This window comes from Phaenicophaeus curvirostris, chromosome 8 (assembly GCF_032191515.1).
Source record: "Phaenicophaeus curvirostris isolate KB17595 chromosome 8, BPBGC_Pcur_1.0, whole genome shotgun sequence".
NCBI lineage: Eukaryota > Metazoa > Chordata > Aves > Cuculiformes > Cuculidae > Phaenicophaeus > Phaenicophaeus curvirostris.
Window position 1 is genome coordinate 19279505 of NC_091399.1, and position 13022 is coordinate 19292526.

Below are 13022 nucleotides of genomic sequence, written 5' to 3' on the forward strand. Positions count from 1 at the left end.
GATTGGTAATTACTTAAGATCTAGGATTTCAGTTGGAGAAATAATACCAGCTTTTTTTTTGTGCCACAGATGTTTATTTCAAAAGAAAGCAGCACTATCTGCAATATCCACAGTAGCAATAAATACTTCAACAGGTTTCTTTATATATATAGGTGTAGGGGAATAATATTGTAATTACACAAGTGTAATTATTGTGCAATTACATGACAAAATAAAGGCATTTCTATCTTTTATATCAAAATGCATGTTATAGATGAGTGGCTATAATATGCTGGTTTGCATTTAGCTCTGGGCAAGCAGAATCTCATTTTATTGGTGCTGAACTTGGCTGAGACCAATGAAGGAAACGCAGCAATTCGGGAGAGACAGTGCTGCCCATTCCGTCGGGTCGGGGTTGCTTCAGCACCGTGCACGCGTTCCCTTCCCATGGCCCTGGAAGGCTGGTTCTGCTGCAAATGGTACCTCTTGAACACGACAAAAAACTCAAGCCTGATCATCTACAGTCATTAAAAATCGCCTTGTGCTATTTGCAGGAATATGGATTTCAAGTCTTGGGCCAATTCCACTTTGGGTAATTACACTCTGCTTACCTATATATTTTCTCTGCAATTCTAAATGGATACAATATTTTCCAATTAGTGCCTTAAATGGCTCTGCATTGTAATTGTGCACTATTAAAAAGCTACACATCCCACCCAAGGAACTCCCGCACCCTTGCAGCACGCTACGCCCTCAACACAGGGTGTAAGGGACTCTGGAGACCTGGGCAAGAATGCAGCATTTGATGCAGAAGGAAAAACACCTGCAGAAGAATCCCCACCGATTTATTAGATAACAAAAAGCATTGCTAAGAAACTTGTACTTAAACCAAAATATTATTCACTGTTTGCATAGTATCAGGCAAATTAAAATGCTCAGGAGTTCTAGATAACACATTTGGGCAGTTTCACAGCTGCAAACTCCACTTGTTTCCCATGTCTTTCTTAAAGCAAACCTTAGAGATGAGACAAACTTATACTGAATGTAAAATCTGGCTCTTTGCTCTTTGAATAGCATGGATATCACCCGTGCGCTGTGAGAAATTCTTTAGTCTGCACAGCTGGTGCTTTATATCAGCATATAACACGTATTTGTATGTTTAAATAACAAGGCAGAAAGCTTAAGAGCCACAGATTGAGCTTTCCCAAAACACTTCCCATATGACTATTTCATAAAGCAGCGAGAGACTGAGAGCAACGTTGCCGTGGTTTAACCCCAGCTGGCAACTGAGCTCCAAGAGGCTGCTCGCTCCCTTCTCCTCCACCCTGGCAGGATGGGGAGGAGAATGGGAAAAAAACAACACTTGTGGGTTGAGAGAACGATGGTTTGATAGGACAGCAAAGGAAGAGAAAAAAAATATTGTCATTATTAGCAACAATAATAATAGAATACACACAATTAGTGATACATAATGCAATTGCTCACCACCTGAGCACCTAATGGATGCCCAGCCCATTCCTGAGCAGCAATTCCAGCCCTCTGGGTAATTCTCCCGGTTTATATACTAAGCATGACATCGTATGGTATGGAACACCCCTTTGGCCAGTCTGGGTCAGCTGTCCTGGCTCTGCTCCTTCCCAGCTTCTTGTGCACCTCCTCACCAGGAGACTGCGGGAAGCTGAAAAGTCCTCGACCTGGTTTAAGCACTACTTAACACACCCATGTTTTAGTTGTTGCTATCAACACTATTCTCACACTAGCTAACAAGAAGAAAACTAACTCTATCCCAGCCAAAACCAGGACAAATAGGAACAATTTGATATAGGACAGCACTGCAGTAGCGAAGCCTTGACTGAAGGCAATCAAACATCAAGGTATTCACTCCATGCACTCCAAACACACAACGGTCGTCGCAGAAGTTATGCAAGAGGATGCATTTTCCCCTGTCTTTGAAGTATTTAATAATTAAAGCATAAAAATAGCCTCAGTGCACTAACCCTTCCTCTTAAATCTTCCGTGCTTTGCTTGGTCAACTGCTGCCAGCTTGGCTAGCTGCTGCAGCAGCTCCTCAAGCCAACGGCACATCAGTTTTGCTCGGCTCCAAGTCACAGGGTGTTCACAAACAAAGCACAGGACAGGGATTTGTCTCAGATATACCGAGCCTCAGCAGACAAACGGATGGGAATGATTTTCACATTAATTAGGCAGTGCAGAGAAATAGGAGAACAAAGCCAAATAGAATGGATGTGCTACAATATTAAGCTACACTTCTAGGCATGAAATTTGCAGCTGTAATGCCTGTACACCAACAAGAGCCACTCTAACTTGTGGCAAGTGTTTTATTACCAGTAATTAAGAAGTGATATATACATATATATATATAGAATGGCTGCATCGCCCCACAAGAGCAAAAATAGCAAATGGGAGAACCGTGGTTGCAAGTATAGAGGTAAAGTTCAGACTTGATATGGGAGTCAATGACTTTCAGAGCTCTGAAAGGCTTGGGGAAATTATTCTGCTGGGACTAAGCTTGCCCATCCATGAGGATGCGATTCTTCTTCAAACCCATTTTTTCCCTCTGTCCTTTCCTTGGCAGGCTGGCACCACTTTGGCACTTGCTGTCTCAAAAGCACAAGGATCAGGGACTAAGCAAGCATCATTTCAGATGCCTTTCATTAACGTTTTGGCAAGGGCTTAAATACTGCCCACAGGTAACACATTTGTTTACTGGGATTTCTCCAACAAGTGAAAAAAAAATATCCTCTATCTACAACCTCCCTAACCCTTGGCACGAATGACAAAAGCAACTCATCTACACCTTTGAACCGTTCCTGGTTTGTTCAAATTTGAAGAAACACTATTCTCAAAAAGGCAGCGAGCAATTCACGTTACCAGAACGTGTCCGTGGCGCCTTCACAGCCACAGTCCATTTCTTATTGCATTAGTCCTGCTGACATACAGAAGAGAAACGGGTTGTTTTAGGCTGCGCTACTTCTTCTGAGTGAATGCAAGCTACTCTGTTGAACTCTGGGCAATTTAGATACAGTAAATGGAAGCTTGTACATGATTACTGTCATTAGATTCTTTGTTTAATTCTAAACTGAAGTTTATTATATCCTCACTGTTAGCAGGTACGCTGGCTTGAATGCTGTATATTTTTATTCATCTAGGGGAAGAGACCACTTACGCTTCCAAAGCTGCCAAGTGCATCCATCTAAACCAGGTTCTACTGCCCTTTCTGAAATCCTTTATATCTGAATAAGTTGGCTTGCCCCCATTTTACCTTTTAATTCTTGATTTCTTTTCTCTTTTCGCTGCCTTATTTCAGGTTTGCACAAAGGAGTGGATATAATTAGATCCAGTACTAACACATCACATGGAAATACAATCTAATCACCTCCCAACCTCAGTCAAGTCTTTATTGTACAAGGAGAGGCTGAGTCTTGTGGCTCTGGAGTTTAGCATGAGATTATTTGGTACTTCAGTAGATTTCATTCCGTAACAAGTTAACTCTTTGTATGTATTCCTGCTGCCATTTTAAATTTATATGCATTTAAATCAAAGGACTGACAGTGTGAGTTATGTTCAGAGGGCTAGGAGAGGCATCTTTTGTATATGGCAGGACGTATTCCTACAGTAACATTAAAATAGTTCATAAAAATGAGAAGATTATGCTTGCATACACTTCACTACCAAAGGTTTGATCTGGGTTATCTCCAGACTAAAATGGGTTCTAAAACTTCAATCAATCTGCACGATATTGGAAAATAAGCAACCCTCCAGACAGTGAAGAACACATTTGGATACAGAACAACATTGGTAATGGTTTCAGCTCCTTAACACGGCATGAGATAAGTATTTTTCTCAGATTTTTCTTTTTGGACTGGTTAGAGTGAAGTGTAAGGAAGCCAGTACTTGCCAAAAAACCCCTGGTGCTTACATTGCTGTTTGCAGGGGTAAACCAAAAGTCTTTAGGCTGTGAGAATTTCACCTTTGGGGGAATTTTGCACCAGTGGGAATCTTTCCATCAAGTCCTTCACAGGCAGACAGGATTGTCAGCTCTCATCTGTGCTGAAGCAATCCCACGCTCTGCAATAGTCACATGCTAACAGTTATTCGTTCTGAAATAGGTCTTCTCTTACATTAGAGACTCATGGATAATTCCCAAAGAGGTTGTCACCTGGCAGTTCTCAAATGTGGCTCTAAGCATAAAACAGTTCAGCCATCTTACCCCAAACAACATTTCTTCAGATAAAAACCAAACACATTTGTTGCTTGAACACAAAGGAAGGTACCAGCTTCTGAATGCTGCTGAAAATGAGCATCTTGCCAGTGGAAATGAAGCCTAACATGATGCTATTAAACACTTATAGCAAGTACGTGATCCTCAAACTGAGCTTTTATTAATGAAAGGACTCCAGCTGTGCTCGGTGGGCCAGCCCTGGACATTCCTTCCGTAACCTGTGACCAGCAGAAGGAGGGACGGAGCTCAGCAATGGCGCTGTTGCAGTGCCTGTGTGGCACATGACAGTTTCAGTTCATTGAACTTATGATGTGTAATTCCAACCCTGATCGTGAACACCCTCCTTCCTCTCCTCTGAAAATTAATTCATATGAATTCCTGATTAATAATAAAAGGCCCTGCCATCAGCATTCAGAGCCCCAGCCGGGGCTGTCATGGCTCAGAGGGCAGAAATCTGCTTAGAGCTACAGGAGAACCCAACTGAATTTGTGGCGTCTCAGTCTATGAATGTGTAAGCACTTCATCTGTTCACCAAAACACAATGTGCTGGAAAGCAGCGGGCAAAAGTAGCTGCCCATATGCTGGACCAGGAGCAGGGCTAGGTGGCAGTATGCGAGCATGGAAACCAAGGTGATAAAGCTGGTACTACTACACTTCCTGAAGCATCAACGGGAAACTGCATCAGGCGAAAAGGATCTGCATCACTGTCTGCAAACTGTCTGCAGCACCAAGAAAAGGATCAAGTCAGTTCACAATCTTAGACATTTGCCTTTTTCTTGAGTCTTCTGGCAATGCCTGTGCTATCTCCCTTTGGGAAATGGTGTTTTGAGTCTGATGAGCAAAGGAGACTGGATGATACCACTGTTTTTGTGAAGCTGGAAAGTCAGTGTCACTCATTCGCCCTTCACGTGGGAATGATGAAAAGCTGGTGGCATGGCAGAAACCTACTTCACCCATAAACAGAGTTCATTGGTCAAAAAAGCCTCACTTCCTACTTCTGTTGGACCACATTTAGTGTATAAGATTGTGGGGTATTCAGAAGATCTTATGCCACAAGGGGTTGCTGGTGTTGCTGAAAATAACATAAAAAGTAAGCTTCTGATACACTACGGCATCACAGTTAGTACATCCACGCTACCAGAAATCCAGTGGCAGCCTATTCTCAAATAGATTATCCCCATCTCAATGACCAAGCATTTGTCCAGCTGTTGTAGTACCTTGTTATAACAAACCTAACCAGAGAGTGGCAGAGGATTCATACACCAAACAGTTATAAGATTGATGGTCTTTATCTTTTTCCCCATACCTCCTCATCTGTGACATTCACATCCACTGTTTGTGACTGAATGGCTTTGGTTACATGGTCAATGTTGTTTTCTCTGCAGTAATCAAAAATGTTCTTGTCCTCTTCCCTAGTCAGGAAACAAAAGCAAAGAAAGCACCACGTTACTGCACAACGCAAAGGCCACAATACACATCGGATGCTTTAACTTTGCTACAGACATTTCAAGAGGATTGCTGGACTGACACAGACACCTAGTACTGCACACGCAGAATAATGTGTTTTTTTTCCAAAGTAAGAGACAGAAGATTCTGCTTCCTAGAACACAAAGGTTATTTTTAACAGTATTACACCAGGGCAAAAGTCAGCTCACTCCTGTGACCTGGCATGGGAAGTCTACACAGTAAGACAGCAAGACCCACGTTCAGGTCCTGGTATAAATCACTGCAATTCCACAGAAGATAAAAGGCTAAAGCTGCTCTTCTCCCTGCTACACAACCTTATAACAGCCCCTCTGGGTCAGACCAAAGGCTCTTTAGGTGCCATCTGTCTCAGACAGTGGCCACTAAAGGTGGCTTGGAGAAATGTGCAGAAGAAACAAGACACATGCAAAGTAATCTGTTCCCAGTTAGATCCTCCCAGCTTCAGAAACTTGGTGGCTTAAGGATTTCAGTAGCCAGAGACTGCAACGAGATGAGCGTATTTATTAGTCTTTTCCAGGGCTTTTTTCCACTTCTTTAACCCATTCATACTCTTGGCCTCTCTAAAGGACAAGTTCTACGACTTCGTTCTCCATGTGTGAAGGGGTCAGCAGTGGGCAAGTACTTTGTTTGGTGGCTTTAAAACAGGCGCTTGACATGACTGGGCGCTCTTTGGTAAGTAACAATTCAGGGATTTGTGAAATCTATGGTGTTTATCCTGGAACCTGCTCATGGGGTCTGGTTAGTTTTATTTCTATATTTACCAGCCTGCAAGTGACCCCACCACGCTCCTTTTGGTACTGATGTGTTACGACGACACTTGACCGTGACCTCAGCAGAGGGACCAGCACGTGTCTGTGCCAGGACAACACTGCGTTCTTGCTTAGACCTGCTTGCAGGCAGAAAGATCCACAAGCTGTGGTCTCACAGGTGCTTGAGTTATACCCACAGCTTCTTCTAGAGGTAAAAGCAGTACCCTGGCTTCATGCACCTTAAAGTTCTGTTCTTATCCCCAAAGAGAACCTCTAATGAACCAAAGACATTTCACAGATACTTAAAACATGACAAAGAAGCTTTGTATGAGTGACTGGAGCTACAGAGCTGAGTTTAAAAAAGCAAATGCTAGGCATCTGTAGCAAAGACACGGAGTGGAACGAAGACATTTTCATCCAGCTGTATAAATCTGCACCCGTGTATATAACAATGGGAAGTTACCGACACCAGTATTGATAAGAAAGCACAACTCTCCTACCGTCCATGCTGGTATGGCCGTGGAAAGTTATTTATTCCAATACAGATGATTTTCCTATGGAATGAAGGCTATGCCATACTAACACGAGGCACATTTACAAGAATAACTTTAGGTATAGATCATAGAACGGTTTGGGTTGGAAGGGACCTTAAAGCCCATCCAATTCCACTTCCCCGCCTTGGGCAGCAACACCTCCCACTGATCAGGTTGCTCCAAGCCCCATCCAATCTGGCCTTGAATGCCTCCAGGGATGGGGTGTGCTCAACACTGATACAACTGTGTTCCTATTAAGATGTAAAGAAAAGAGGTCACTGGTTTTCCAGAAGTAAACCAGAAGCCCACATACTACCCTGTCTTTCTAGTGTCCAGATGAAATCTATGGCTTAAGCGCATCCCATCTGTGTTGCTATGGAACATTGTGGCTTCACAAGAGTTAAACACAAAGTTTGTTGCCTTTTCTGAAATCCCCAGTTTTCCATCACCTCAATTTAAGGTAGTCTGGATGCTGAAGCAGAAGTCATACTTGACAGCCTCAAAGGAAATGGTCTTGAACCTTGCAAGTTGGTGAACATTAGAGCAAAGAAAAGTAAAATCTAAATGTTATTTGCATTTGAGCAACAGGTTACAATCAAAAAGTGATGCTCTTCGACTCCTAGTCCCATCAACAATGAAAATACCAATGTCACCAAGACCATGTCCCCTGCTCCCATCAGGGCAGAGCTCCATGACACAACTTTATCTTCCAGTTTTATTATTACACAACTGGCTTACTAAGCTACACTCTACTCTTCAAACCTCAAGCACCTGTATCCTTCCTCAGTACAGTAAAAGGTGGGGAGAAGTGCTGACATTCAGCTCCTGCAGTAAAAGAGCTACTTTCAACAAAGAATTCACCTCCACTGACCTCTCTCTCAGCTTGCTCCTTTCGTAGCACTGTTTTCCTATACATCACCCCTATTATTTGCACAAAAGCAGTCCTTCCTCATAGCTGACTTGCACCATTCTAGCAAAGAGCTGGATGCTGCACAAGACTTCAGGCTCCATGTGTAGGTCAAGGGACATAATAGAAGTCTTCCAATTCCTTAACCAGTCTCTCAGGAACTCATTTAAGGAGGTCTTGCCTGTACACTAGACAAACTCCTGGGAAACAGGTCACTGCATGCTTTAGATACAATTACTTCGAAATTCAGGGAAAAAAGAAACTCATGGCAGGATTGGAGAAGGCAAAAGCTTATATTGCTCAAGACGGAGCCTGACAGATCCATGATGGAGGTTATGAGACATGCCTGCCCCCACTAACAAAGGCTGATGTGATATACTGGGAAGTCCCTCTAGATCTACCTTGTCAGCCCAAACTCTTCATAGAATCACAGAATCACCAGGTTGGAAGAGACCCACCAGATCATCGAGTCCAACCATTCCTATCAAACACTAACCCATGTCCCTCAGCACCTCGTCCACCCGTCCCTTAAACCCCTCCAGGGAAGGTTGTTGAGCCTGGAGAAGAGGAGGCTGAGGGGTGACCTCATTGCTCTCTACAACTACCTGAAAGGACGTTGTAGAGAGGAGGGTGCTGGCCTCTTCTCCCAAGTGACAGGGGACAGGACAAGAGGGAATGGCCTCAAGCTCCGACAGGGGAGGTTTAGGCTAGACGTTAGGAAAAAATTCTTTACAGAAAGGGTCATTGGGCACTGGAACAGGCTGCCCAGGGAGGTGGTTGAGTCACCTTCCCTGGAGGTGTTTAAGGCACGGGTGGACGAGGTGCTGAGGGATATGGTTTAGTGTTTGGTAGGAACGGTTGGACTCGGTGATCCGGTGGGTCTCTTCCAACCTGGTTATTCTGTGATTCTGTGATTCTGTGATTCTGTGAAGGTGACTCAACCCCCTCCCTGGGCAGCCTCTGCCAGTGCCCAGTGACCCTTTCTGGGAAAAATTTCTTCCTAATGTCCAGCCTGAACCTCCCCTGGTGGAGCTTGAGGCCATTCCCTCTCGTCCTGTCCCCTGTCACTTGGGAGAAGAGCCCAGCTCCCTCCTCTCCACAACCTCCTTTCAGGTAGTTGTAGAGAGCAATGAGGTCTCCCCTCAGCCTCCTCTTCTCCAGGCTAAACAACCCCAGCTCACTCACTTCAACACAGCCTTGGCTGCTGAGCGGTGCTATTCAAAGGACAGTACAGTAACTTGGTTCCAGCAGCATTTCCCCCATTGCACAGCCACGCACGCTTCACTTACTATAGGTTACTTTTTTCTGTAGCACCCAGTCCTTGCTAAGGAAGTCCGCAACCACCCTCAATTACTCCTGGATAGTTTTCTGTGTCCCAACCATGAGCTCCAGCTGTGCCCTCTGTCCCTAGCAGCGATACCACCCAGTCAGCCTGTGCACTGGCATTTCCCCATCGCCCTGCCAGACCTTGCTTGGCAGCACCAGAGGCACCAGGACGTACGCAGCATCAATACAGCGACCGACTTTGCTCCACGGGGAGCGCGCCACAGGCTCTGCGCCAGAAGAGAGAGGGCTTGCGAACACTGACGTACCAAGGCCAAGCAGTCTTCCTACCACAGCCTCCAGCCAGGACTTCTGCAGTCTTTTCCCAAGGATATTACTGTCTGTAAGGGGGAAATGACCTGACACAGCTATTTGGATATGATTTAGTTTTTCTGGAATCGCCACCGCTGAAAAAATATATCCTCCTTCCAAAAAACCACTTTTCTTTCAGAAGTCTCCATGCACAATGGATTTAATCCAGAACAGCAATTTCCCCACCTGAAGATAAGGTTTGGGGAAATTCTGTCTTTATACTCTACATTTATTTCTCAAGCTTTAAACCATTCCTCTACTCCTGATGTCCCCTTTAAAAAACATTTACACCTATTATCTCCAACTTTCCCACAAATATTAACAAAGAGAAATGAGCCCTTTCCTGAACAGATTCGAGGGAAGCCCACACAGTCGTAAGGAAGACATTTCACCTGCAAACAAAACAGTTACGTAAGGCTGCACTCCAGACATTTAAAACTATTTGATGTAGTTGTGTGTTAAACCAGGAAGGCAAACTGAGAAAAGAACTCAGAGGAGTTAAAATCAGATTTTTGGAAGGACCAATACTAGGGAAAAAAATTCCACTTGAATGGAATAAAGACAAGTTGCTGTTATTTGCTGACTTTGCATTCCAAACTGTGCAGAACAAATAAGAAACACAGCTTGAAAATCTTGCAACTGAGGGTTTGTTTTCCTCTTTATTTCATATGCGTGTGTACATAGGGAAAAATCCCTCCACCGTAGCAGCTAGAAAAAACCCAAAAAGTATGCAGTATTTTTATCGGGTTGGTTCCTAGCAGGAATTTGCACTCCTGTAAGAGTCAGCAGCAAGGCCCAGAAACTGGCAGAAACAGTCTAAAACCAGACAGAAGCACATCAGAAATACAAAATAAGTGCACTGCAAAGACATTGCTCAGATGATGCTGGAGCAGAGGGGAACCCATAGTATTTCTGTCAGTATTTTTACAAAAATCTCAGTTTAAATAAAAATACAGCATTCAAGACATCATCAGAGGGCACAGACTGTGAAACTCAACCTCCTGGAGATGCGTACGATTATTAAAAACCTATGGCTAAAAGGAAGTCTTGGACGCAATTCTGCTTCTGTGTCAGATTCTGTGGTATACAAGTACTGGCTCTTCTTGTTGAGATAAAAAGTAGTTTTTAAGTCAGGGACCACTTGACTGTCAGTAGACACAGTGAACCTCTTTACATCCGTTTCCTGAGGATGGCCAGAAGGGTTCCTCTACTCCTTTGCTGACACACGTTCAGCTCCCGAAGCTGCTTTCTTCTGCTCTCCCGCATTCCCAATAAGAGATACTAACCGATCAACCTTGAGCTGAATTGTATCTGTTTCCTGTAGGTAACATATGGGCAGCTTTTTTTATCCTTGAATAAACGGATGTGGAAGGACTTAAGCCAAGCCCCCTCTTCGCAGGCTTGGAAGGCTTCTCAAGCCTTCTTCATAAGCTGTCCGAAACACATGTTGAGCCAACAGGTTTTAAACAGCTCATGGAAAAGATCTGCCACGGGTTAATCAGCCTTCATTTCTTACCTGGAGTGCTGTAAACCTATTTGCTTCCTAAAGAGCCACCGAGACTGGCATGGAAAAGGGCAGAGAAGAGATGTGAAGTTGAGATATTCTACCCTCGTGCAGAGAGCATTGTCCAGGTTTGCCCTGGCCCCTTCTTCCCACCTCACAGGTTACCTCCAGTACAAAGCTCTGGGCAGAGGGCTGCGATCAGGTGCTGCTACTTTGGGCGTCTTCTCCCTTTTTCCCAGGGCTGCTCCAAGCCACATCCCAGTGGCCCTGCTGCAGAGCAGCCCTGGGTGCCTCTAACAGGTGGCTTTGCCAGTCTGCTTGGCACGGCGCTGCCGAGCGAGCGGGAGCAGGCGGCACGCGGGGAGCCAAGAAAGACTCGCAACACTCGCAACACTTACTGTTTATGTCGAGGCCCTCAGCCCCCAAGGGACCCATTTTCACATAATCTATAATTATCTCTTTGCTTTAATCGCTTCGTCACTTCTGAGGCTCTCCTGGGCACAGGAAGAGGAAAAGCTCATTAACTGAACCTTTTCTCCTCTCTCCAGCCACCCATAGCTTTTAATTGCTTGGTGTTGTTATTATCTATGAGTGCAACTGGGATCATTTTCATAAGAAAGCGTGGTGGGAGGGAGGAAGGCAGGAGCAGGTCCCTGAGGTATGCACCAAAGACAAACCTTTGCTTTCTCAATTATTTATGCCAGCTGAGGTTTTACAAGCTGAATAAATCCATAACTCAAGTTTATTTCGAACCGGCAGGCCGTCCCGGGGGAAGTGTTGCCCACTTGCTGGCACACTCGCGTGCCGCTCTCCGAGAGCTCCCAGGACGTAGCGAGACATGTGTCATCCAATTCCCCACCCGTCGCCACACTTCGGTAGATTAGCAGCAGCACCGGAGGGGAGGTGGCCCTGAAAACCCCAAAAAGGAGCCGTCTCCGGATGCGCTCTCCCAAAGGGAAGGCAGGCCTGGGCCAAGCGGCGCTTTTGCACAACAAAGCAAAGCCCCAAGGGTCACCCCTCCAGGGGACAATAAAAGGGGGAGAAGCAATAAACTTGGCAATCATCTTGAAGTCAGGGACTTGTCCGCTAACCATCACCACAAGAGCATCCATTTCTAAACAACACAGACCTGGAAAAATCCCAGGCCCCAGCTGCCTGGACTCGCAGGTGTTTTGTTTGAGACGCACCACGGCTGAGTACACCACAGGCTGCTTGGGCTCTGCACAACCAGGAAAGCTCTTCCGTAGGGATTGCCCGGCCCAGCATTTGTGTGAGCGACAGACATCTGTGGCACAGCCACCCAAACGCACACACAATACCAGCACGAGCCTGTAATTCCCAACACGGCAACGATGTCGGCTCTCGCCTCTCTCCAGCTTTGCTCTCATTTCCAGCGCTGGTGCTTCCGAAAGGAGGGAGAGAACAAACCCTCAACCGTGCTCCGGAGTGCCGGACTCATCTCAAAAGCCGTCATCGCTCCAAAGAGGCATCCTTGCAATGGATACTGGAAACAGCTCTTTAAAATTCAGCAGCCTTTGTGCCTGACCACACGCAGCGACCTCTGGTATTTTCTGCCAAAACAGTTCATTTGTCTCGCACAACAACTAATCAATTCCCGAGGCCATCCATCACAGGGGCTCGCGCGAGCCGGCCCAGCAGCAGGGCCAGATGGCGGCTGCGTTAGTGGGATTAATATAATTCTGATAGATTACATGGCATCAGCAGGGCTCCCAAATATGAGGGGTTCCTGCTCTGCACCCCAATCCTAAATGGATCGAGCAGGGTCGTTCCCAAATGTAAAGGGTGGAAGTTTCTACCAGCAAAGGGCTTCTTTGGCTTGGCAGAAGTGTAAAGCATAGCTCAGGACAGCGGATGTCGTTCCCATCCCAGCACGTCGGGCTGCATGGAAGCAGCCCACGGTCGAGCGCAGGAGGGCTCCTGCAGAAGAAGGGGAAAGGGACACGGGCATTCGGCAACATTATTCCAC

The 13022-nt window shown here is 45.4% G+C and overlaps 1 protein-coding gene across 1 annotated transcript in view; it reads right to left on the reverse strand.

The window, feature by feature from the left end:
• Positions 1–13022, reverse strand: part of ACBD6 (acyl-CoA binding domain containing 6) — a 90518-nt gene that overhangs the window by 44028 nt on the left and 33468 nt on the right. The window contains exon 5 of the mRNA XM_069862693.1: positions 5529–5634. Coding sequence (XP_069718794.1) covers positions 5529–5634 — 106 coding nt within the window. The remainder of the gene's footprint in view (positions 1–5528; positions 5635–13022) is intronic.